The sequence below is a fragment of the Apus apus genome, chromosome 7 (genome assembly GCF_020740795.1).
Source record: "Apus apus isolate bApuApu2 chromosome 7, bApuApu2.pri.cur, whole genome shotgun sequence".
NCBI lineage: Eukaryota > Metazoa > Chordata > Aves > Apodiformes > Apodidae > Apus > Apus apus.
In genome coordinates this window covers 9,952,818-9,976,582 of record NC_067288.1, presented here as the reverse complement: position 1 = coordinate 9,976,582, position 23,765 = coordinate 9,952,818, and the positions used below count along the sequence as shown (strand labels likewise).

Below are 23,765 nucleotides of genomic sequence, written 5' to 3'. Positions count from 1 at the left end.
GCCCTGGGGCGCCCGGCTCCCCCCGGAGCTGCCCGGCGGGGAGCGGGAAACGAGCCGCTGCCAGAAGCGGGGGGCGGCAGCCCCTCAGGCTCACCTCACAGCTTGTTCCAGCGTTACAGGTTTGTACCTGGCTAAATGTTTCCAGTAGAAGTAGAGAAAAAACAACAAGAGTGCAAGTTACCTCTTTTGGATACTGTCTCATTCTAGTCACCAACGGCTGGGGGCTGGGTTGGAGTTGTGTGAAGACCGCCTGGTCTGTAGCCCATAAGGGCAGACTTGGAAAGAGGCTTTTAGCCTAACAGAACAAAGAGGAAACTTCTAGGGCTTATTTTCTTCATAATTGCTTAATAAATAAATCAGTGTAAAAGAAACTACTTAAATGACACAGCAGGTATAACGAACAAATGGATAGAAAATGTCAGCAAGCAGGCTCCCTGTGAGAGAGCTGCAGTGAAAACAAAAGCCACTGAACAGTCTTGCTTTCCTGGTGCATATTCAGTCCTTACACTAGTAAGGGAAGTCAGCCTTAGAGCAGAAAATTAGTAGCCTTACTCAAGGAGTAGTTAATTAAGCTAACATGCTACAATTGGTATTTGGGAAAGGGCTGAGAAATGGCTTAGACTTACATATATAAAGACTTACCTAATTGCTTTACAGGTTAATTGAACCACAGATTAAGCAGGGTGGGAAGGAACCTCAGAGTCTGCAGTCCAACCTCCTGCTCCAAGCAAGCTCATCCATGAACTCAGTTACTCATACCTTCAAGGATGGAGACTGCATAGCCACCCCAGGTAGCCTGCTCTGCCACCTGTCATCAGGGAGGAACGTTTTCACCTTCAATCCAGTTCAAGCTTCTCAATTCATTTTGTGCCTGGTGTATCTTAACCCCACACCATGAGGAGCCTGACCCCATTGTTTTTATAAACTCTCTGTAGGTACCAGGGGCATGGAGGCCTCCTAAGTCCCCACTCTTTTCCTGGTTGAGGAAGCTCAGTTTCCTTAACCTCTTCTCACAATGCAAATGTTCCAGCCCCCAAACATCTTGGTGGGCCTCTGCTGGACTTTCCAGTTTATCCATGTTTTTCAGGTATCAGAGAGCCCAGAACTGGACCAGGGTACCTAAATACAGTTCAGCTTGCGCAGAGTAGAAGGGAATAATCACTAATCTCCATGCTCCTGTTAATACAGCTCAGGATGTTGCTGGCCCATGCTCAGCGTGGTCTCTGCCAAGACCCCCAGGTCCTTCTCAGCAGAGCTGTTCCCTGGCCTGTATGGTTGCAAGAGGCTATTCCTTCTTATGTGAAGGACTTCACATTTGTCCTTGTCAAATCTCATAAGGTCCCTCTCACCTCCTCCAGCCTCTCTGAAGGGCAGCCCACACTCAAGCACACCAGGTGGTCCCCCACAGTTTGGGAGCATCTGGAAACATCATGAAAGCACATTCCCCTGCCTTTACCTAACTGATATCTTAAAAAAGACTGGACCAAAGGTAAACATGTTACTTTGTTAGCACACAGCTAACATTGTCTATTAAAATAGGCAGAGTCTGAACACACTTTACTCCTTTTTGGAATAAGGCAAGTAAATTATGTTGATATCACCACACCCCAGCAATGTAATACTGCTAAGTAGTATGGCCTTTAATTCTGTTCTTCCACTCATATAATCATCCTCACATCTTTAATAAACTACAGTGGGTGCAACATTCCCTTTTTTGACTAATCAACAAGTGCAATAACTATCTGTACCAGCTATTGAATATAATAAGCAGAAATATTACATATATGGGAATAAAACAGTGCTACATGAAGTTCCCATTGCATATCACTAGGTTTCTAATATCCAGTACAGTCATCCTCTGAGGTCTTTATAAAGTACAGTTATCTTTGTATATTAATATCATATTAAATAACTGTATTTATAGATCAACACCATATATGAAGTAGAACCACTCAACAATTAACACTAAATACCTGAAGCATACACTTACATTGAACTGAGGCAGTTTTACCATATATTGTATGATAATGCAATTTAGATCTTCAACATCAGATAATTATTTCCACATGAGCAATAAAGCTATATGTAAGCACTCCCAAGAACCTGCAGGCACTGAGTGTTAACATTTTCCTAGCAGCATGACAGACACCACATTTTGGTAATCACTTCAGAATTAATATATGTTATATACACACACACTTAGAATATTGTTTAACAATTCAATAGAACTATTACTTTACTGTGATAAATATGAGATTGTAGACTGATTATCTGCTATAATTTACCTGCAGTGTGGGTTGAAAGCAGTGTCTGATGGGGGGTGATTGCCTAAAGAAATAAGCCATATAAATAAAAGATCAAGACAAGAAGAGAAAATCAATGGGATACATTTTCTAAAAACTTTGTAGCTGTCATTAACACTTCTGAAAAGTTAGTGTCAATAGTCCAAAATACAAGACAGAAGGAGATGTACTTCTTCCTGAAGCAACAAGGAAGAAAAGCTAGTTTGGGCAGGTTTTACTTTCATAAATGCATCCTGCATAATTTTCATTTCTACAGTGTCATACTGCTAGGACTTCAGCAGGAAAAGTGGGCCACAGAAAACAGATAGTGGAGCTTGATGGTTAGACAATATTAACAATAGATTCTGCTTTAATTTGCATGTGTGGCAGAAGGTTGGAAGTACAGGTAGCATTTCCTTGGTCCAACTGTTTCTCAGATGTGAAGCAACAGAGAAATACATTTTCATGGAGCAATCCCAGATTTGTGCTGGTCTCCCTGAAAATGGAGTAAGTAGTATAGAGCTGTGCAGAATATTTAAGTGCTTTGATTTTAGTATGGCTGTCTCAGACATTGTGCATGTGTAGACAGATGACCTATCAGATACATGCCTGTGAGGTGGCCTTTATCCTTGTTGCCAGATACACACTCATCAGGCCTAATTAACCTGCTGCAGTCACATCTGAAACCGACCACAAACTTAATTCCAGAGCTCTGCCTCATTTACACCTCTAACAAGAAAATAAATCTTTCCTATTATTTGGGAGATAGTATTACCATTACTATAATTTCTTCTATGAATGGTCTTATATGACAAGTTTTGAGGCTGCATCACTTCTAGAGTCCTTGTTTGTTAAAACCAAGTTTTGAATAGTCCACCATCTTGCACTCTGATTTTTACCTTGCTTGAACTGCATAGTTACAAAGGATATTTGAGTTAAGAAATACCTTTGTGCAAGATATGCACCTAAAGCAAGATCTTTTTAAAAATTCTATAACAATTATATTTTTTATTTTGAGTATTATTGTAAGGCTTTCTGATACCAGCACTGACTATCAGAACATGAAAAACTTATTAGAAAAACTTATGCATTTACCTTAATAAAACAAGAGCTTTTCATTAGTATACATATTAATGCATGTACAATAAATGTTTAAATTACATCAATACTATCCACTTAGAGGAAGTGCTATAAATATTGCAAAACCTCAGAAGCTAGAAGCAGGCTTGATATAATTTATTAATAGATTAAAAGATAACTCGGCTGAATTGCATTATTCAGTGTTTGCTTTAGATACTGTAGCTCTTCTTCTGTGAACAAGGAAACATTTCGTAACAATCTTAAAATTATGAAAATAGGCTACTGCATGAGCCAAAAGTAATTTCTGGCTTAACTCTAGGGACTGCAGTGAAGTTGAGCAATTTTTAAATGAAGAGATCAAATCCAATTCTGCTATACAGTTAAAAAATGGTCTGTTAAGTACATGCAGAAATTTTATGTCACTTGAAGGGGGAATACTCAGGACACACAGGAGAACACAATTCATGAACACAAAGGCAATAAATATTTAAAAGGCAACAGACAAACTTCAGTGTTCTTCATTGTTTTAGAGTGAAATGAATACTTGCTCCATCACAGAGATGCATCACACAGCTCAGTTTTAAGCTGTCACAAAATAATTCTTCAAAACAAATGTGTTTTGGAACCTTACTATCATATAATAACAAGCCACAGTGAATTCCAGCTATTTTACTTTTTCATGGATTTTTCCTTTACTGGTACTTGTCTTTTCTAGCACATGGCATTTGACTGTTTTAACATTAAAAATACATTGTATCTTAATCCAGAAATATTGGTGCTGTAATACACATAAATATTGTTTACAAATTAATATAGTGATATAATGTTGTCCATGGAGGTTAAGCTGGGTACACTTCTGACTTTTCCTGTGACATAGCACCATTTTGGAGAGCTCAGAGCACCTCATGGGATTTGGGCTGTTACCTGAGCTTCACTTACAGCACAGCTTTAAATAGCCATACCACATGAAGGCAGTGATCATTCAGAGGGTAATCAGGGAGACTGCTCCTGTGGGTTTGTACTAGACATGTACAGACATATTTGGAGGACTGAGACTTCCCCATATACTTCTTAAAGCAGCATGAGAAGTGTCATGACTATAGCCTTTAATTACCCACATTGCAATTGCCTCCCACTGAGTTCATTTTTGGTTTAATTTAGCTTCAGACACCCAAATTAATCTCTTCCCTGAGCGAGACAGAGTGGCCACAGTTGATTGCTTGCTGCTGGAAGCACTGATCTGGGTACAGATTGTGGCCCAGACCTTATGTCAGATCAAGAGCAGTGATCCACTGAAAATCAAATCCAGAGACTGTTTCAAAGTTCTTCTGATACCACTACTCCCAGGAAAAAGAGCTACAGGTCAGAAAAAGAAGTGCCCAGCAGAGAAATTGTGCTTTAGAAAACAAGGCTGAGTGGAGGCACACACAGCACATTAGCACTGTCTCCAGCAATGGTCTATACACTGGTGCACTAGACAATTTAAAAATTCCAGAAACCTGGGCTTCACCAGTCCATGGAATCCTCTGCCCATAACACAAGCTCCCTCTTAACTCCTGCAGTTTTGTGACTGAAATCTGACATTCTTCAGGAGAGCCAACAGCTTTTGAATTATTTGGTTTATCCTGGGGCAACTGTGGTATTTTGAAAAACACTTAAAACTTTGAGGTTTTGTACCTGCTTGAATAACATCCAAGTTCTTTAAAGATTTATGAGTTTCTCCTAAATTAAAACTCCAGTGCTTTAAACTTGCAGAAGCTTTACATCAGTGACAACACAGGACTGTTATATTAACCACAGTGTTTATCCTTCTTTTGAAAAACTCCTCTGCTATTTTGAGAATCTTTGATTGAAGATTCTAAATATATATATAAATCTATATTTCTAACACTTTTGACTTTGACTGATCAACCAAGTTATACTTAATATAAAAGACTTCAAGTCATCAGTTTAAGAATATAAATATAGCCCCTGAATAGAGTTAGGCTTTTTCAGTTAAGAATTACATTTGAACAAAACCTCTGAGGGTCATTAGGCAGTCACCCCTGTGTTTAGCAGTTCTCAAGGTGGCTGAGGGCCAGCTCTCCCCCCAGGAGCAGGGAGGAGAGTGCAGTAACTCAGACAACCAGGGCCCACCCCACAGTACCTGAGCAAGGAGAACAGGCATCTGCAGCAGCAAGGCAGGCCCGAGGTCACACTGAGAACACAGTCAGATACATCTTCAATGAAAGGGCAGTTTTGAAATCACCCTACAAAATCAGCCTACAGGTCAGTATCTACATAAGGGGGCAGGCAAGACTACAACATAGTCACCACCCAACAGACACACAAAGCTACAACAAGGCTCAAACAAGAAAAGAGGGCTCAGAGCAGAGCTTAAATAGGACTCCCGGGCAGGGTGTGAATGAGGACCCAGGTGAAGCTGCTCAGGGCTTTTAGGGCTTGTTGGTGCACGCAGTATATAAACCTCAACTTCTTAAGAAGTTCAGAGTATTTGTTTGTAGTAGGGGTTACTTGAAGAGGATATGGTAGTTCATAGGTTGTAATGATTTATGAGGGCTGTTGATAGCTTTTTCCATCAAGAGTAAGCTATTTCACATTTTTTTAAGGTCTTGTATAATAGGTGGACTGATTCTATTTATCAAGCTTCTAGCAGACAATGAATCTAGTATGTATCACTGCTTTCTTTTTTTTTTGGCTATTCAACCCTGTTTTTCTTTTTGTCTTAATATACAGCATCTTCAAGTTAAATATTATAGTTTCTTCCATCAATATGAACTATGTTTTTAACAGGTTTCTGGAATTAGTTCTTCTAGCCTTGCAATAAATGAGTTTCTTTGTATAAATTGATACCAACCAAATACTAATTTCCTTCCTTTAGATGCTGAAAACTTTTCTCTTTTCATTCCTTTTAATGGAGAGCTGATAAATATGGTACCCAAAGAATTGTCCTGTATGCTGTAGTGTAAGCTGTTGAAGTCTATCAAAGAAAGAAGACTTTCAAAATTTTTTTAGGGCAGGCTGAAGTGCTCTCAAAGGGGAATTTCTAGATCAAGGCCTAAATAACTTACATTTTTTCTCAAAGATATCTCTATAGCAGTTTTGTTCTAGTTAAACAGCTTCTTTAAGTGCCAGTGATTGCTTGACATTAGGGAGTTTTGGAGGGAATTTTTTTATTATGAGTTATAGTAGTGTGGGAACTACCATTTAAATTCTTTTTACTGGAGAATTCTTTATATAAATACTCCTTATGCCCTGGATCTTGTATGACAGAAAAAAAAGCACTAGCATGTCTCTTCCAGGATCTCAATGTTTGTGCTTTTTAGTCTTTACTACTTATCTTATTGATTTTTAAAATTAATTTGTTTTTTCTTTCTAGGATCATGCTACAAGATAGTGACATCTTGTTACATAGAGACACATACAGGCAGGTGATGTCTTTATTCATGATGTAGTATTCCATTAAAAACATTTTTTACACATCTTTCCTGAACTAGGAACTGCCACAAGTTACTTCCACAAGCTGCAACAAGTGTTCAACGGCTCAGCACCCCACTGCATGCATCATCTTACAAGGTACACCATGTGAATGCAAGTTAGGTCACGGGAAGATAAGCTGTTAGGGTTTTCTTATGCAAAGTTCTGTGAAGAGGAAACTCTGCTGCTGATGGAGGTTTTTTTTAGAGCTTACTTTATGTTTTAGTTTCCTGGAATGGGTTTTACAGACAAAGCTGTGCCCTGGAGAGCACATGCTGGTGTTGGAGTACACTATAGAAAAGTGTTGCTTGGGTCACTATTTATCACCATTCCTGGAGGTGCTTAAAAGGCATGTAGATGTGGTGCTCAGGAACATGGCTTAACACTGGACTGGGCAGACTGTTTAATGGTTGCATTTGATGATCTTACAGGTTTTTTCCATCCACAATGATTGTATTATTCTGTGTGATGCTGTAGTACTGCTCTTTAACAGAAACACAGATGTGTACATTCTTCCTTCACAAGACAATGAACATCTGTTGCTTCTACCAGAAGTGGAGCTAGTTGTAAATGACAGGCTGAGCTACTGTGAAAGATTCCGATAAGGTCTAATTACAGTAGAAAGAACCTAAGTTGAGGGTGAAAATTCCGACGTGTAAAAAAAACCGTTTTGTTTTGTTACTGCTCTTTAAAGTAATACGTTCAGCAGATGTAACGTTAGCAAAACAGCTTCCACTGGCCGGGCGCGCCCCGCAGCCCCAGAGGGTCCCTGGGCATGGGGGGAGCTGCCGGGGCTGGATTGCACAAGCCCCGCTCGGCCGGGACCGCGGCCACGTCCCGCCTCCGGACACGCTCGGCCGCGCGGGACGGCGGCACGTTCAGTTCCCGTCCCAAACCACCCTGCAACGGCAGCTCCGCAGTGCGCGCCGGGCGGGCCCCGAGGCCGCTGCCGGGCCCGGCGGTGCCGGGCATCGCCCCCCGCAGCGCGGGGCGGGCTGCGGAGGGAGGGAGGGCGGGGCCGCGCGGGGCGGGCCGCGGGGGCTGAGCGGGGAGCGGCCGGAGCTCCGGAGCAGCCCAGCGCGACCGGCCGTGCCGCCCGGGCATGGGAGCGGAGCGAGGAGGGCGGCCAGGAGGGGAACTCCCGCGCGGCGCCGAGCGGGCTGGGGGGCAGCCCCCGGGGAGCCCCCGGCCCATGGCCTTCATCATGATGAAGAAGAAGAAGTTCAAGTTCCGCGTGGAGCTGGAGCTGGACGAGCTCTCCTCCGTGCCCTTCGTCAACGGCATCCTTTTCTGCAAGGTGCGGCTGCTGGACGGGGGCAGCTTCAGCGGGGAGTCCTCCCGGTAGGTGCCTCCGGGGCTGGCGAGCCCAGCGGCTGCCGGGGCGCCCGCTTCCCCGCAGGCAGCCCCGGCCCGCTCCTTCCGACGGGGCGGGGGGCTGGGGAGCAGCCTCTGCCGCCCATCAGGGGCCGCTGCCGCGGGGCTTGTGTTGTTGGCTGCGGACCCCGTGCTCCTCGGTAAGGAAACCGGGCGCGGGTGTCCAAAGCTCCCGTGACACGGCTTGCCCCTGGGCCGGCTGGCTGGGTGCTTGTCCCGTCCAGCATCCACGGCAATAGGATAGATGGTGGGAGCACTTACAGGCTCCTCGTCTGCCAGGCTGCTCGCTGCTTGAAGTCGTAATGCCGTAAAATAAATATTGAGGCTCTTAAACGCTGAATAACAGGGGGAATGAATCCGTGAGTGCATGAGGCTTGTGCCATAACGCCCCGAGCTATAAAGCCTGGCGGTTGCGTGGGTAATGGGAGGGGAAGACATTTCTTGCCACTAAGTCTGAAGTCAGCGCTGTCCCCTGTGACTGTGAATTGTGTGACCTTAATGTTTTATTCTGTTGGACAGTGGCTTATTGTGTTTCGTTCTGCAGATATTTACATGGAGAGTAAACATAAACAGTTTAATGGAAACGTCTTGTTTCCTGTACGTGTTCAGGTCATACGTGTTACTGACTGTTCATTCTGTGGTGCAAGCACTAGACAGGTATCTTTTCTTTCTTTTTCTCTCTCTGTTTTCTTCTTTCGTGCCTCAGCAATAGGCCTGTCATTTTTTGTGACAGTGGCTTTCCCATCCGCTGGTAGCAATAGGTAAATGAAGTGCAAGTGGGTTAATTTTTTCCAAGTACCAGGCAGAGGCAAAACCTTGTTGATAGGCAGGGTGTGCTGTGGCTTCAGCTCTGGGGAGGGACTACCCTCCCATTAGGCTTGTTCATCTAGTATGGATTATTATATTACTTTAATGTTATTACAAAAAGGATTTATACAAGTCTGGGAGCAGACAGAAATCAGTAATAAATCTATGACTATTCAGTTATTTTCTTATTAAAAGTCTGCTGTTACAGAGCTTGCTAAATTATCTGCCTTTGATTCTCAAAATATAGTTAATCAATGAGAACAAAGAGCATAAAACCAGAACCTTGGCCTAAAACCTCCTTATTTAACCATTCCATTATACTAGAAGGTATAATTAAATAATTTATCTTCTGTACTGTTAGAGGGTCTTCAACTTTCTAGTGTTCTGTTCTCTTTTCATGTCTCCAACATTTTGCTTGTGAGTGACTTCATGAGTAATACATCATGATGATAATAATTTTAGGCACTAAGGTGCCATTACTGTCCTAATGCATGTCCCTTACTGCTTTGAAGTCATCTTCACAGGCTGACATACATCTTCAGGACAGTATCTCCATTTTAAAGAAGCTCATCTGAGTTTTTTTGTATGTCATCTTAGCCTTTTTTACCTTGCCTATTTACGTTGCTAACATGAACAGCTTGAAAGCATGCATGCATATCCTTCTGAAAGTCAACAGCATGCTGAAGTGTGCATGACAGGAGTTAGGTAATACGTGTAGGAAGTGTCAGGGGAAGTGTGTAAATGTAAAAAAACTGTGTTGGAGTCAAAGAGGCTTTGAATCCTTCAATTTTCTTTTTCTGGGGGTAGGACTTAAAACAGTAACAGCAGTGAAACATATGCTGGTATATCAAAGTCCCTGTGAGTGTAAGTGGTCCATTCCTGATAGACTGAGAAGCACTGAGGTGCACTGGCAGGAAGGTAAAGAATTTCTCTGAAGTGATCCTCAAGTGCCAAGTTAGGGAGTGCCTTTGCTCTTGGCTTAAGGATTAACAGATGAGTTTTCACTGTGGTGATTCAGCTAAGAAAACTTAATTTCTTCCTTATTTATTCTAACATTGGAGTGGCAGCATTTCAAAACTTCTAAGTTACAAACTTATTATTTGCCATCATCTTCTAGTTGCCTGCATTAGTTTGAGTGAGAGCTGGCAGTCATATACTTAAAGTAGAGTTATAAAAGAAGTTTGAAGACCTCCATTGTATTTTAGAAAGCATTACACAAACTCATCAAGATATCGTATAATACAAGGAAAAACTGACCGTGTATTCTTAATAGCTTTTAGTTTTGTTACTGAGGTCTAGTAAACTATAATTTTCTTGGGAGAAGTTACTGAGAACTAAGTTCTCAAGTTGGTACTGATTAAAAAAAAAAAGTGCTGCCTCTCACCCTAAAAAAAAAAAGAAAAAATTAGAGAAAAACAATTGTTTTAAAGGTACTCATATCAACAGGCTGTAAATCAGCCTAACAATATTAGATGTTTTTTTGTTTTCCCCGCAAATCTTAATTCATTGAGAAAGAAATGTCATAAAACCATAGGCTGGCAGCACTGGGATAAAGGCCTATATGTAGTGAGTTGTAGGGAGTTGTTCATCTTTTCAGCACTGCAAGGATCAGCCCTGATCATGCAACCAACTTCAATTTGAAGACTTCTGTTTGAAACTTCTCTATGCATATTTGTGAATAGTTACTGTAGGAAAAGAAAATTCTGTATTATAATGCTAAATGCTTAATTACCTGACAAAATATTTAACTTCTTGAAGTAATCTGGTACTGTTAAACACTATGTTGATCAAAAGACATGGAACAGCCAAGTAGTAGCAGTGTTGAAATCTCGGGGGGCATGTCTGAGTGTGTGTGCAAGAACAGGACCGTGGAATTCTATGGAGAAGGAAAGGATTTGACTCTACAACATAAAAAGCTTGAAAGAAGTTGCAGGATGGGGGAGGTTTTGGTTTGTTGTTTCAGTAAACAGGCAATCAGCCATACAGTGCAACTCCTGCCTTTCCCCTTTTGAAATTTCTTTCCAATATGACTCTTGGATCTTTACAGTGGTATTTTTAGATTTTACAACAAAGGGTGGACTTTTTATCAAATACTGTGAATGTAAGCAAAGTTATGCCAACAGACCTTGTTGTTCATTTAGAAAACTTTCTAGCTTAAGTCTGGCTTCCTGTGTGGAAAATTGTGTGTTTAAATTTCTGTTTTCCCCTGGGCAAATGATAATAGATATCCCCCTCTGAAACTGGGTACATCAATATAGGATACTTGTGCAGATTCCAGGATACTATGTATCTATACACTGTCTGGTGATAAAATGCTGTGCACGTAATGTCTATTACACCGTGAAAGGGCAGAAGATGATTCCAGAGCAGAAATTACACCTATTAATATTTTGAACAGAAAAATACTATTTTAAGGTACAGACTTGACTAAATACTAAACACATTTATTCAAGGCTAGTCAAATACAGAAAGAACTGCAACTGCTCCCATTCTAATAGACTGAAGAAATAATTGATGGGCCCTTAGGGCAGCTCATAGGTTGAGGTGTTGCTCAACAAAAGAACAGATGACATATGAGGAAATCAATAAAGTTTTGGAAATTAAATTATCCTATTTCTCTAGGGTGTACTTTCAACACTGTGCTGTATAGATTTAGGTTACAATAACTGCTAGTTAGATTTTTAGCTTAATTTCCACCTGCATCCCACGCAAGGAAAGGAGTTGTTGGTTGGTGTGTCCCTACGGCTGCAGTTTTCAGTTTGGTCACACTTCCCTGCCTTTTAGATCTGATTTCTGACACCTTGGACTGTTGATGTTTCTCCTTTCTTTTACAAAATACTGTTCTAAACTAAGAAGCTGGTGATGATCAGTATCTGTGTGACAGATAGAGATTGGGGTGGTTGAGAATTCTTTTTCATTAAAAAAATTTATTCTCCAGCAGATTCCAGGCAAGTTTTGGTTGCTTTTTATAAATGTAGTACTCTTGAGTATTGAGAGGCAGTCTCATAGATCTTGCATTACTTGTATGAATATATTCTTATTTCTAATAGATACAGGCTGGAGTAGGTAATTGTCTTGTGTAGAAATTGGTTTCTTACCTTTCAGATAATAAGTGCTTGTGTCTAGTGATGACTGGTTACCACATTTGGTTTTTGTGATTCCAGCAAGAACATCTTCTGCCTCTCTGGACTCTTCAAATTGCTTTTTAACCATTTTTTTCCCTGTTGCTGCCCTTGTATTTGAAAGGGAAAAAGCCTCCTGACAGCAAAACAGCTTAACAAGCTTTTTGTTTTTAAACAAAAGTACTTGTTAGAAAAACATACCTGTCAGATGGAATTAGTGTCCTCATAACTCTCATCTTTCTGCATGATGTATGAATCCTCACGACAGTCTTCGGAGTTTGTAATGGATAAAACTACTTCTAATAGTTTTTCAACTGTCACCAGATTTGCATTGGATGAACTGAAACAAAATTTCCAAATTTTTAAGTGCTGTGAGGTAATGTGGTGGTGGGATAAAAAATTCTGGCTTGCAGTTTTGTACCTGCTCATTTCAGATTCCCAAATGTCCACTTAGTGTTTCCTCAGTTTTGAGACACTTGCATTAGAAGCTTCCAGGCCTTTTCCTTCCTTCCCTGTAGAGAGGAAAAGGTAAAAAGGGAAAGTTTTCTACACAAATTACAGCTTCTTTTTTTTTAAATAGTTTCTTTGTACCTCTAGAGTCTTTAATAGTTACAATAAAATGGGATTTAGTTAACAGATTTAGAGAATATACTTGAGGAAGGTAATGTGATGAGTAAGGACTGGATGTTCCGGAGAGGGCTGAAGGGCATGAAAAACAAGGCTAAAATATTAATGGGAGCATTTGTGTACAAAGGTGGAAGAATAATGGTGTGGAAATAAGAGGGATGAAGAAATCAAATCTCTGAAATAGTTTGGAGAAAAATCAAAGAGAGAAAAAATTAGATCTGAAGAGGGCCATCTTTGGGCTACAGTAGGAGACAAAATGTGTGTGCAGGCTGCACTTTGCATGGGATGTAACTGGTTAATACAGCTATGAAAAGGGCTCATTCCTGTGAGACTTTAGTTACTGTAAGTACTAGTAAGAGATGCAGCAACAGCTAACTTCTCAGAAGGACTTCCTGAGAAGAGATGCATGACAGATATCGGTTAAAGAGGAGCAGGGGGAGAGCATTTACACTTTGTCTGTGGCATGTGCAGAAGAGGCACTTTGGTTTAAAAGAGGTGGTGATAATAAGGATTCTTCTCACACACACACCCCCCCAAACCCTGACCCCAGCACTGTACATGGAGCACAGTATTTTGCTGTTGTAAACTTGTTGTCTGCAAGCACCATTTTTGTTCATGGAATAACTTAGGGTGGAGAGGTGTGCTAGAGATGATGTGGCCCAATTTCCTCACAGCAAGACTAACTTGAGTTATATTAGGAAGCTCAGAGCTTTGTCCTGTCCACTTTATAAAATCTGTAAGAATGGAGATTCCAGTCTTTGTAGACAACCTGCCCATTTGCTTCACCACTTTTATTGTGAGCATTGTTTCCCTATTATTTTATTGGAATTTTGACTGTTACTGCCTCTTTCTGCTCCCCATTAAGAAATGTTTGGCTCCACCTTCTCTCTAACTCAATAGACATTGTTGAAAATAGCAATTACATCTTCCTTCACCTTTTCTTCAGATAGTAAAAATCCCATGTTTCAGAATTCTGTATCAGGTGTTTAATCCCCCTCATCCCTGATTCCAGACCCGCATTTCACATCACATGGACTTGCTCCAGTTTCTCAGTGTCTTCTACTGAGAAGGCCCCAAAGACACGTGCCAGGCTGCAGAAATGTTCATCAGAGGGGAACAACCACTCTTTGACCTGCTAGCTACAGCCTTGCTAATGCAGTTTGCCCTTCACAGTGCCAATTCCCATTTAGGCCTCTGCATTTGCCTGTAACCAGCAGTTTTTCATAAGTAAAAGTATTCCAAAGCAGCTCTATTTCCATGGCATGACCAGTTTATACATGAAATGTTGTTAGTTAAAGATATAATGTGTTTATTATTAGCAAAAATGTGGAATAGAAAATGATTGCTCTGTTCTGCTTGTACTAATGGCAAATTAACTGAGGAGTTGTGCACTGTAAACAAGTCAAGCTTTTCCTGCAGAGCCAGCTGTTTGCTGCTTTGCTTAGTACTGGAATTTGTGAAACATTGAAGCTCTGTTTGTAAATGAAGGGTTTTGTTTGGGTGTTTTTTTGCAATGCTTAGGAAAAAATGTTTTTGTTGGAAAGAATGTATCTTCTTGTATCCCTCAGGCATGGAGGAAACATAGAATATTAAAGAAAAGTAAACCGTATTTCTTCCTGAATATAAGAAGTAAATCTAAGCTTTGTTTAAGTTTATTACTACAGTCTATACTTTGGAGATCATGCTCTGAGCTTCAACTTTAAGCAATGCATCTTCCTATATGAAGACTAAATTTATCATTCTTGTTATCAAATAGCAATTTAAAGTACAGTTTGGTATTAGAGAAGTTCTATCAAATGTGTTTTGCTTCTTTGTAGCTCAATGCTCTTTAAAGATAATGAAGCTAGAATCAGTATGTGCATGGGGAGTATGTATGTTATGTGTATTAAGTTGCGTATCAGATGCACAGAATAGACTTTAATAAAGTTGATACTGGTGTTACAGCTCTTGTTTGATTTAAAATACCTGTGTTAAATTTATACTTGTCTACTTGTTTCCTTTTGCTTTTATTATCAACTTAGCAGTAAGGATTTTAGTTTAACTTGAAACTAAAGGATCCCTTGTTTGTGTTTACAGTAGAGATTAAAAGACGTTAGTCAACTATACTGATTGATACTTCAATTGCATGGATCTTAATCAAAAAAGAAGGCTGCATTTCTGTGTAGCAATAAGAGTAATTTTCTGATAGTCTGAATGTTTCACAAATACCAAGCTATTTGGCAGATCTTGGGAGACTGAGAAGTAGTGCACAATGTTTTGCTTGAAAGATAAGGCAGCCACTCAATTGCTCTGGGGAGCTTGTTGCATGGGTACCTACATCTTTCCCTCAATGGTGAGACTGCACAAAATTTAAAAACAAGTATATTTTTGGTTGAGGGGTGCAAGAGGGTATTATGTGTCAAACCATTGTGTTCCCCAATATAAATAATTCCCTAATGGTGAAGATATCCTAGGAAAGTAAGATCTTACTGTAAACCAACTTGAACCTCTGAGGACATAAACTGTGGCTGATAAACTGTTAAGATTATAGGCTAATGCCTTAATTCCTGCCTCTGTAAGAATCATGACACTGGCATTCTTTGTTAGGTGTTCTGGTGTTCTGCAGAAGAAGGGCGTTTAGTGATACGTATCTATATATAAAAAGTACATAGAGAAAAAAAATACATTAATGGGATGTTTTTCCCGTTTTAAAAGACTCTTCCTACACTAAAAACAACTCCATGTTACTCCAATCTACTAAACACTGTATTTGTATTGCAAGGACAGAGCTAACTGTTAAGTTTATTTAGCCAAGGGTTGATGAAAGGAAGCTGTTATGTTAGGTGATAAAAGGTTGTATGCACACCCACAAACGAGTGCAGGAAACACAGGCAGGAGGGGGTGGGGGAATGAAAATAATACCCTGCTCTAGCTACTCCTGGGCCTGTCACAGAAGCCATCAGCCCAGCAGAGGCCCAGCTACACAAGTCAAGGTACACAGAGGCAGGTAGGGAACTGGAATTATGGACTTGGATAAGGGGACACCCTGTTAGGGCCCCTCCCAAGGCTGTCCCAGGAGAGCCTCAGCCCCATTGTCCAGTCAGGAAACCCATCGTGCTGAGTGAACACTAAAGCACCTTTTGTACTGCAGGGAGTAAGTGCATAGCACTGCAAGATGTGTTATGGGATGCAAGGGAAGAGGCTCATTATGGGATGTTAAGGAGAGAAACTAAAGGTGCAGGAAGGGATGAAATGAGGCAGTTTGAGGAAGAAAAGTGTGGGGGAAATAGAGAGGAAAGCGGATAAAAGAGCCAGTTAGGTATAAATAGCTTGAGGGTTGGTACATTTGTTTGGCCATGCCCTATTGCTAATTAGCACAGTCTACTGTATCTTCATATTAAACCACATTCCAACTGCCTCGTGGGTGCATGGCTCCCTGCTCTGTGTGTTTGGGAGGTGGGTCTGAGTGCCAGCAACTGGAGCCAAGACTGTATCACAGGGCCTGGGTGTCTGTGGTGCCAGCAACAGGAGAGATCTGAGTGAGTGGACTTAAGTGCCACCACGGGAGTGGGATTGTGGGTCAGAGTGGCCTTTGTGTCCATTGTGCCAGCACCTGGAGCAAATGCACATGTGTGTGTAAATGTTATCAGGGATCAAGCCAGACTGGCTGTCCAGTAGGCAGTGTGGCCTGGGAGCCATATATATATATATGTCCTGCTAGTAGACCTCTGTCATGCTGAGCCAGAGAGGGGAGTGGGATGAGGCTGCTGTCTGCCAGCACTCTGTGTCTCCGTGATCTGTGTGGCTGGCTGTGGACATGTGCTGTGTGCAGGTGCTTACTGGGAATACAGCTCCAGCCTTGCCACAGCTTGGATCTGGGGAGCAGAGCTGCAGCAGCCTTACTTTGCTGGTGTTGTCTCATCAATTTGATGTATTTGCCCCTAAAAGAAGCAAGCAAAACTTAGGCAATATTGTAAAAGTTGCACTTGCTCAGAGAACTTTTCTAAAGACATTTTACTTACCATACTTTGGTCTCAACAATTTTTAGAAGCCCAAAGAAACCCTCTCATCAAACTACCAGCTTTAAAAAATTATAACTAATACTCTTATTTGCCCTGCAGAATAAAAAAGCTATTTTTTCAAGCTATTTGTAATGAGTAGGTAACTCATGTTCTGTACAAAAGCTGTAAGATGTCTGAGCAAACACCTCTTTCCTTAACATAAAGAAGTGTACTGACCCAGTTGATTTCAAAAGTATTTTCACAAGTAATTTTCGTGTTGAAGTGTTACTGACTTAAAGACTGAATGGTGTCTTAAAACAGAAAAAAAATGCTCCCCATTTTTGGTTTCTTTGGTGACTAATGATTCTAAAATAATTGCACTAAAAACATTCCTTTTAACATAACACTTTGCCTGAATGTTATAATTGGCTGTCTACAATAATTCAGATAAAAACTTTAATAAACCTTTTTCTAATTAATGGAACACAGTATTTTGCTAAATGGCCACAGGAGTTTTGTCTTCTTTATTTCCAAGCTTCTCCTGCTAAAGCTTTTCCATTTGGCAAGAAGGGATTTTTCCCATGATACTTAAAGTCCTTAAAAGTGATTTATTTTTGCATTTGTGGCTATTTGCCGAAACAGGCCATTATTCGTATCCTTTATCCACGTGGAAATGAGCAAACAATCTGCTGATCACAAACACCATTAATAATAAAAAAAAAGAGTCCATCACTTGCTAACAAATTAGGATGAGGAGTTGACTGGATTAGGATTTATTGCTTCTTCTGTGTTGGCTTTCTTGCTGATTTTCTCTTTTGTCAATCACATGAGAAAAAACAAGACTTTTATTCATAATTCTAACCTGAAATTTTGTCAGTACACAGAATACATACAGAAAAAGACCTGTCTACAACTGAAATCTTGTATTTGAAATTTAGTCCAAGTTAAATTGTCCCTCCAAATTGAAAACACTCAATTCATTAAACTGATGGTAACTTAAAATATACATTGGAATCAATTTATCTTAAATATCTGTGTATTCACTTTATTCTTGGTTAGGTTTTACTGACAGGATTTGTTAAACAACACCAAAGCGTGACAACCTAGTGCATGTCTGAATGCATCTTAGTAACTAAGATACATTTTGATTCATGAAACAACTGTTTTTGCTTTGCATGTGGTAAAGTGACTGTGATGCTCATAGGAAACTGACTCATAGCGGAAAGCTTTCTCCGGCGGGCCCTGCAGAAGAGGCACAGTTGCCAAGAAGCTATCTGGGTTCATTTCCATAGTAACCCATCAATATAACTGTTTATTTTCTAAAGGCTTTACAGTTGAACCAAGAATCTCAGAAACTTAGAGATGGCTCTTAAAAGTGAAATATTCTGATTTGACTTGGGTCTGTTGGGGGCTTTTTTGAATGAGAGGAATAATTTGCCGGTGCTTTTCTTCACACAAAAATTACCTTCATTAAAATATTTTAAATTTTTCTTTGTGTAATGGAAACAGAAGAACTGCTAGAGGGGGAGGTGGTTGGGGGCTTTTTTGCACATTGTGTACAAATGTTTCAAATATCCTGGTTTTTAAAACAATGGGATAATGTGTTGGCGAAAGAAACTAATTATACTTTTTTGAGGTCATTATGAGGAGGAAAGGGTATTCCTGGCTTTATCCCATTTTATTTCTTCAAGAATTAGAGCATCAACGTCTATAGTTGAGGCTTTCTTACTGTAACATTTAATTTCTTGTTTGTAAGAGAACTTTAAAACATAATAGTCCTATTTAAATCTTATAATAAATTTTGACCTGTGATACGAGTGGAATGAGTCTACGAAAAGCATAATGTTTTTGTGCTAACTTCCTTACTTGAACAATGCTATACATACAGTAGTACTGGTATGTTAAAATAAATTCAAGATCCTTAAAGGTTTTAAGGACACTTACAGTAGATGTTTCATCTATCTTGTATTTACAAGCAAAAATACAACATTTTATGCTCACTATACTATCTTTTACTATCATGTTAGTGATTTCTGGAATACTCTACAACTGTACAACGTAAAGCTGCTTTTGACTGCAGTTTGCTATAGAGGTGGAAAGCTGTTCTGAAAAGTAGAAACATAACCTGAACCATAATACAGAGGTGTTCAAAGATCTTGGAACATTATTTTGACCTTATGGATTTACGGAAACATCTAGAAAATTATATGCATTATTTGTGGGAAAAAGTATTATTAATAAATGGAAATCTTACAGATGTAAAAACACTAGAAGAAGTTAGTGAAGTGGTAAATAGAAGGAGAAGCAGTTCTGTTACTGGTAATCCCAATGGTATCCTGGCTGACAAGGAAGGTTGGCAAGGGTGATGACAACTGTCCTACTTGTATGATGAGCAGATGTTATGAGAAAGGTTTTCATTATCTTTATGGATGACAAATGAACACTTTCAGTCTTCTAGCATTGTTTTATAACCTTATAACGAATAGCAGAAACTCTACATTGCTTCTAGTTTCCAAAAGGAACTCAAGACTGGAGTGTTCTGTGCATATTATTGGATGCATAGCAATGTGCAAATGCAGGGTACCTGTGGATTCATGGCCATAGCTGATATGCCTTGATCTGAGACTAGAGATAGAGCTTAAGTCAAAACATTGTTAAGACTTCTTGCTTTCTGAAGGTTTGTATAATTGCATGCATTTTAGTATTGATTAGATATTTCTTGCAAGGTTTAATTTCAGTAACCCTTTAAAGTCCATTAAAACAGCCAGATAAAACAATCACTTCATTTAGGCAACAGCATTTTTAATTAATCCCCTTAATGCAGAGGTGTTTTAATTATATTGGTGTGCTAAAAATGAGATCCTTACTCTGTGCTGAAACTACATATAAAATCTGATTCTGGGAATTTTTATGTCTATGCGCTTGGATTATTTTGGGAGGACTACTACCAGTGTGCCAAAATGTGCTGAGTTCAGTGAAAGGAAATCTTGACCAACCATATCATTTAGGTGCATTCACATTCACCTTCCCACTCAGTCTTTTTAGCCTAACCAGCTCCTGAAGGTTACGGTAACTACCAGCAGGGTTGACAGTAAGCAAGTGTTTTGGGTTCTGTCTATTGTATTTCAGTACCAATGCTGGCCTGTTGCTTCTGGTGCTCACAAGAGGACATGAGTACTGTTTCATAAGAGCTTCTAGATTTCTCAGTCTATCCTGATAGAACTGTTGACAAAAGGATCAGAGTGCTACAGTGAATTTAATGATTAAAGGTAGTGACATAAATAGCTTTTCTCTATTTGCAGCAGAAGTTTGTAACTAGCCAGCTCATCAAAAAGGTAAAACTGATTTTGGTGGGATGGTGTTTTTAAGAGAGAAGGTCTTTTATTTTTTTGCTTTTAGGATAAGCTCAGAATGTTACTTAGAAAAAACAAGTACTTTTAAAAAAAATAATGGAGATTTCATTTCTAAGTTAGTGGATTACTGTGATCTGCAGAAAAAAAAAGTGTTCTCAGAAGCTGTGTTATCTTTAAGCACAGTGTGTGAAACCTGCAAATATGCACACCCCAGATACCCATGCACTGGGATATCTGAGTTCTGCTGGACAGCAGACATCTCACTGTTTTCTTTACCTGAGAGTTGAGCAAATATCACATAAGTGCTATGAAGTATTCCTGGGCCTTCCAAGTGTTGCAAAGGTTAGTGATTATCAAATACCCTTCAAGGTTGTGTTTTATCTGATGACTTCTTGCTTGAGCCTGTTTCCAGTACAGGATGTAACTATTAGTAATCTACCTTTTTTTGAATTCAGGTTCTATTTAGGATTAAAATAACTCATATAATGGCAGTTTGGGATATTTATTTTTTTTCAAAACCACAGGAAGGTTTACAATATAAAACACAAAAGATAAAAGGTAGGTTGCTCATGGTGTAGAGAGCATGTTTCTTTTAGGTCATGTGCTTGAATGTGACTCAGTGTTGTATCATCAGAAGCCGTTAGTCTGTTGTGGTCATTGAACTGACTCATTTCAGGCAGTTTATTCCTACCTTGGGAAGTCACAGTGCCAGTGAGCCATGCAGCTGGAAATCTCACCAGCACAGCAAATGGCAGCTTTTGCGTGAGCCTTGTGTTTCATCACTTCTTCAAGGTTGATAAACTCTGTCTCCAGAATTCTACCTCTGTCAAAGATGCAAGACTGGATCTTCAGAAGCTGTAAGAGGTTAACAAAAAACACAGGAATGTATGTATTAGAAAAATGGAAAAGAAAGAAAAGGACAAATATTACTTTAATATGTGAAGACCGTACTTGAACAATTAAAGTGGTAGAAGAAACTACCACAGTTTCTCCACAGTTCTGACTTAGAAATGTGGGATGTTTGATCATTGAGGTAGGTCCCTCAGAATCACAGTGCTTATGTCCCCTGTTATTCACAAACTGCCTAACCTTTTATTTAAATACAGCAAGATTTTTTTGCTCCTACCTCTCTTATTTGAGGGCTGTTCTAGAAACTTGCTCTGTGGTTTAGGACTTTGTAATTTTCAATTTTCAATGGGTGTTTGATTATACCTTATTTTGGTCCTAACTACTTTTCATTTGACTTCAAATTACTTGTTCTCTAAAGTGTTTAAATGTAATTTTTTCTATAAGATATAGGAGTTTTATATTTGTCCTCCCTGTACCTCTTAATTTTGGAATCTGTTCTTGCTCAAACAGAGTTACATTAACAGAGTGTTCTGTTTGAGTCTTATATAATATTAATATAGTTGAAAGCATCCTACATTTTGCCTTTTTCTCAGCTGCATCACACTGTCAGGTCATAATCCTACTGCAATGAACAAATCTGTTCAGATATTAGTTGTCTTATTTTGCTCTCAAATGGCAAGCTCCCAGTATGTAGCTGAAATTCTTGCTTGTTCCAAGTGCCTTACTTTGTATCTGGTTATTGTACATCATCTCCTTTGTACTCTTCCAGGCTTCTAATTTATCTCGCTCTGCATGCATGATGCTCCCTTTCTCTGTATTGAAAAACTACTGTCAAAGACAGCATCTTGAGCACATTCCAAAGCCCAGCAGCTTGGAGACAGTGCCTGAGAGCTAATGTTCAGGAAGACTCCACTCTCCTGAGGCAAACTGGACAAGTCACGGTCTCGTCCATTTGCAAAAAAACATGGCTGTTGAATTCTTCTGTAGGTTGAATACTATGTTCAAGGTTTGAAAAGTTATTTGCCTTGCTACTCCAAGAGAAGAATGAAGGATGATTATTCAGTCCATAGAACAGATTTTGCATGAAGTGACCACTCTGCACTGGTTCCTGTACCTTGAGCTGTCCTACTGCATTTTATGATCCTGAATGTGTATGCACCTGATACTATCCATATGTTCTCTACTTGCAGGGAGGTAGTACAGGCAAACTGTGTCCGCTGGAAGAAGAAGTTCCTGTTTATGTGTAAAATCAGTGCCAGTGCCACAACAGGGATTCTGGATGCTTGCGTTTGCAGGGTGTCTGTACGGAAGGTAAGTACCTCTTTTTCCCTCCTCTCCTCTTTCCCTGCTCTTCCTTCACTTGGTTTGGTTTGATTTTTAAATGTCTAACAAACTTCACAAAACAAATTTTAGCTGCAACCATGTCAGGTGTTCATCTAGTAAAAATTTTGTAGTAATCTTATTAATTACCTTAGTTTGAATAAATTAGGTTTTAAAAAATGTTTTTACTGAAAAGAACACTTATTCCAGCAGGACATCAGTCTTCATGAAGTTAGGTCTTGATAGATACTGCTGATAAGCAGTAGTAAACTTGGAAGCCTTGAACTGTGCTAAGTACCAGAATTTTCTGTGCAGCATTTCCTGCCTTTGGGACTTTGTGAGAGCTAAATGCTGGTGGCATCAGGCACTCCCCTTCTCCACAAGACGACGTCTCCTGCTGGCCTGCACTGAGGATGTCATTAATACTAAGTTCTAAATAACAGCACTACTGGCTAGCAAATATATGTTGAGCTATTTTAAAATGAAGATTAGTATTTGCTTTTCTAAAAAACAAAACAAATGCAGAAATCCAGTCAGTATCTTCAATGTCCTAATGGCATGTATTTTTTTTTCCTAGGAGTTAAAAGGAGGAAAGACATATGCAAAGGTAAAATGAGATGTATCTAATTTTACCAATGAATCAGCTTTTCTTTCGTGTGATTACTTTTAAAGTAAGTGCAGAATAGTACTATAATACCCAGGAATTCAATGTACGCATTGTAGTGACACAGTGATGTTGGAACTCTTGATCACTGTGTTTAGTAAGTATATAATAATATTGTACCACCAGAATGTTTTTTAATTCCAATTTAGTATGTTGAAGGGTTGATAAAAGTAAACCCTTCAGCATGTGTTTACTTTTACAAATAAATGAAAATCTCCTGGTTATTTTTTATCTTGAGACTTTTACATTTAACTGAAAATGGATCTGTGCAGAATTTGACACTTAAAGTTTGTTTCCTGCTTTTGCCTCCTTTTAATGGGCATCCCCTTATTCATATTTGACAGAAACTGCTGTTGAGTGGCACTCAGTACTGTGCATGTAGAAACTACCTTCATTTAGTATTATGCTTACTACTAACTTTGTCATTTTGCCCTTAACAGCTGGGATTTGCAGATCTAAATCTAGCAGAGTTTGCTGGATCGGGAAATACCACTCGTCGCTGTTTACTGGAAGGTTATGATACCAAAAATACAAGACAGGATAACTCCATCCTCAAAGTAATTTGTTTGCTTTATCATACTCAAACTAATAAGGCAAGGAACAAGTGGTATTGTTAAGCACTTAATGAAATTTCAAATGTATTTGCTGAACCTCTTTCTAGAAGGAAAACTATTTAAAATAAAAACTTCAGTGTTATTTAGAGAGAATCATTAAAATCCAGCGCAGTCAAAAATACAATTTGTCCTACTCCTTGAAATGGAGCTGGACAGCTGTAAAATGAAAGGTGTTCCTATTCTAACAGGAACCAAAAAATGGGCCAGGGAAGCAGA

The 23,765-nt window shown here is 39.6% G+C and overlaps 2 protein-coding genes across 6 annotated transcripts in view; one reads left to right on the top strand and one right to left on the bottom strand.

Moving 5' to 3' along the window:
• Positions 1-11: 11 nt before the first annotated feature.
• The window catches only part of EEIG2 (EEIG family member 2), a 34,270-nt gene continuing 10,516 nt past the window's right edge, over positions 12-23,765 (top strand). For 2 of the 3 annotated variants that reach the window (XM_051624878.1, XM_051624877.1), the window contains exons 1-4: positions 7,921-8,180; positions 22,142-22,262; positions 22,849-22,878; positions 23,376-23,492. In XM_051624878.1, the coding sequence (XP_051480838.1) occupies positions 7,942-8,180; positions 22,142-22,262; positions 22,849-22,878; positions 23,376-23,492 (507 nt within the window). In that variant the 5' untranslated portion in view covers positions 7,921-7,941. Of the gene's footprint in view, positions 120-657; positions 792-6,859; positions 6,939-7,920; positions 8,181-22,141; positions 22,263-22,848; positions 22,879-23,375; positions 23,493-23,765 lie in introns of those variants that run through there. The other variant, XM_051624879.1, reaches the window with a different exon arrangement.
• Positions 8,314-23,765, bottom strand: part of HENMT1 (HEN methyltransferase 1) — a 39,628-nt gene continuing 24,176 nt past the window's right edge. Inside the window, exons 7-10 of one of the 3 annotated variants that reach the window (XR_007890035.1) lie at positions 20,794-20,957; positions 12,564-12,654; positions 12,344-12,482; positions 8,314-8,548 (exon numbers count right to left, since the gene is read on the bottom strand). The gene's annotated coding sequence lies outside the window, so the exon portion shown is untranslated. Of the gene's footprint in view, positions 8,549-10,224; positions 10,406-12,292; positions 12,483-12,563; positions 12,655-20,793; positions 20,958-23,765 lie in introns of those variants that run through there. The other 2 variants (XR_007890034.1, XR_007890036.1) reach the window with 2 other exon arrangements.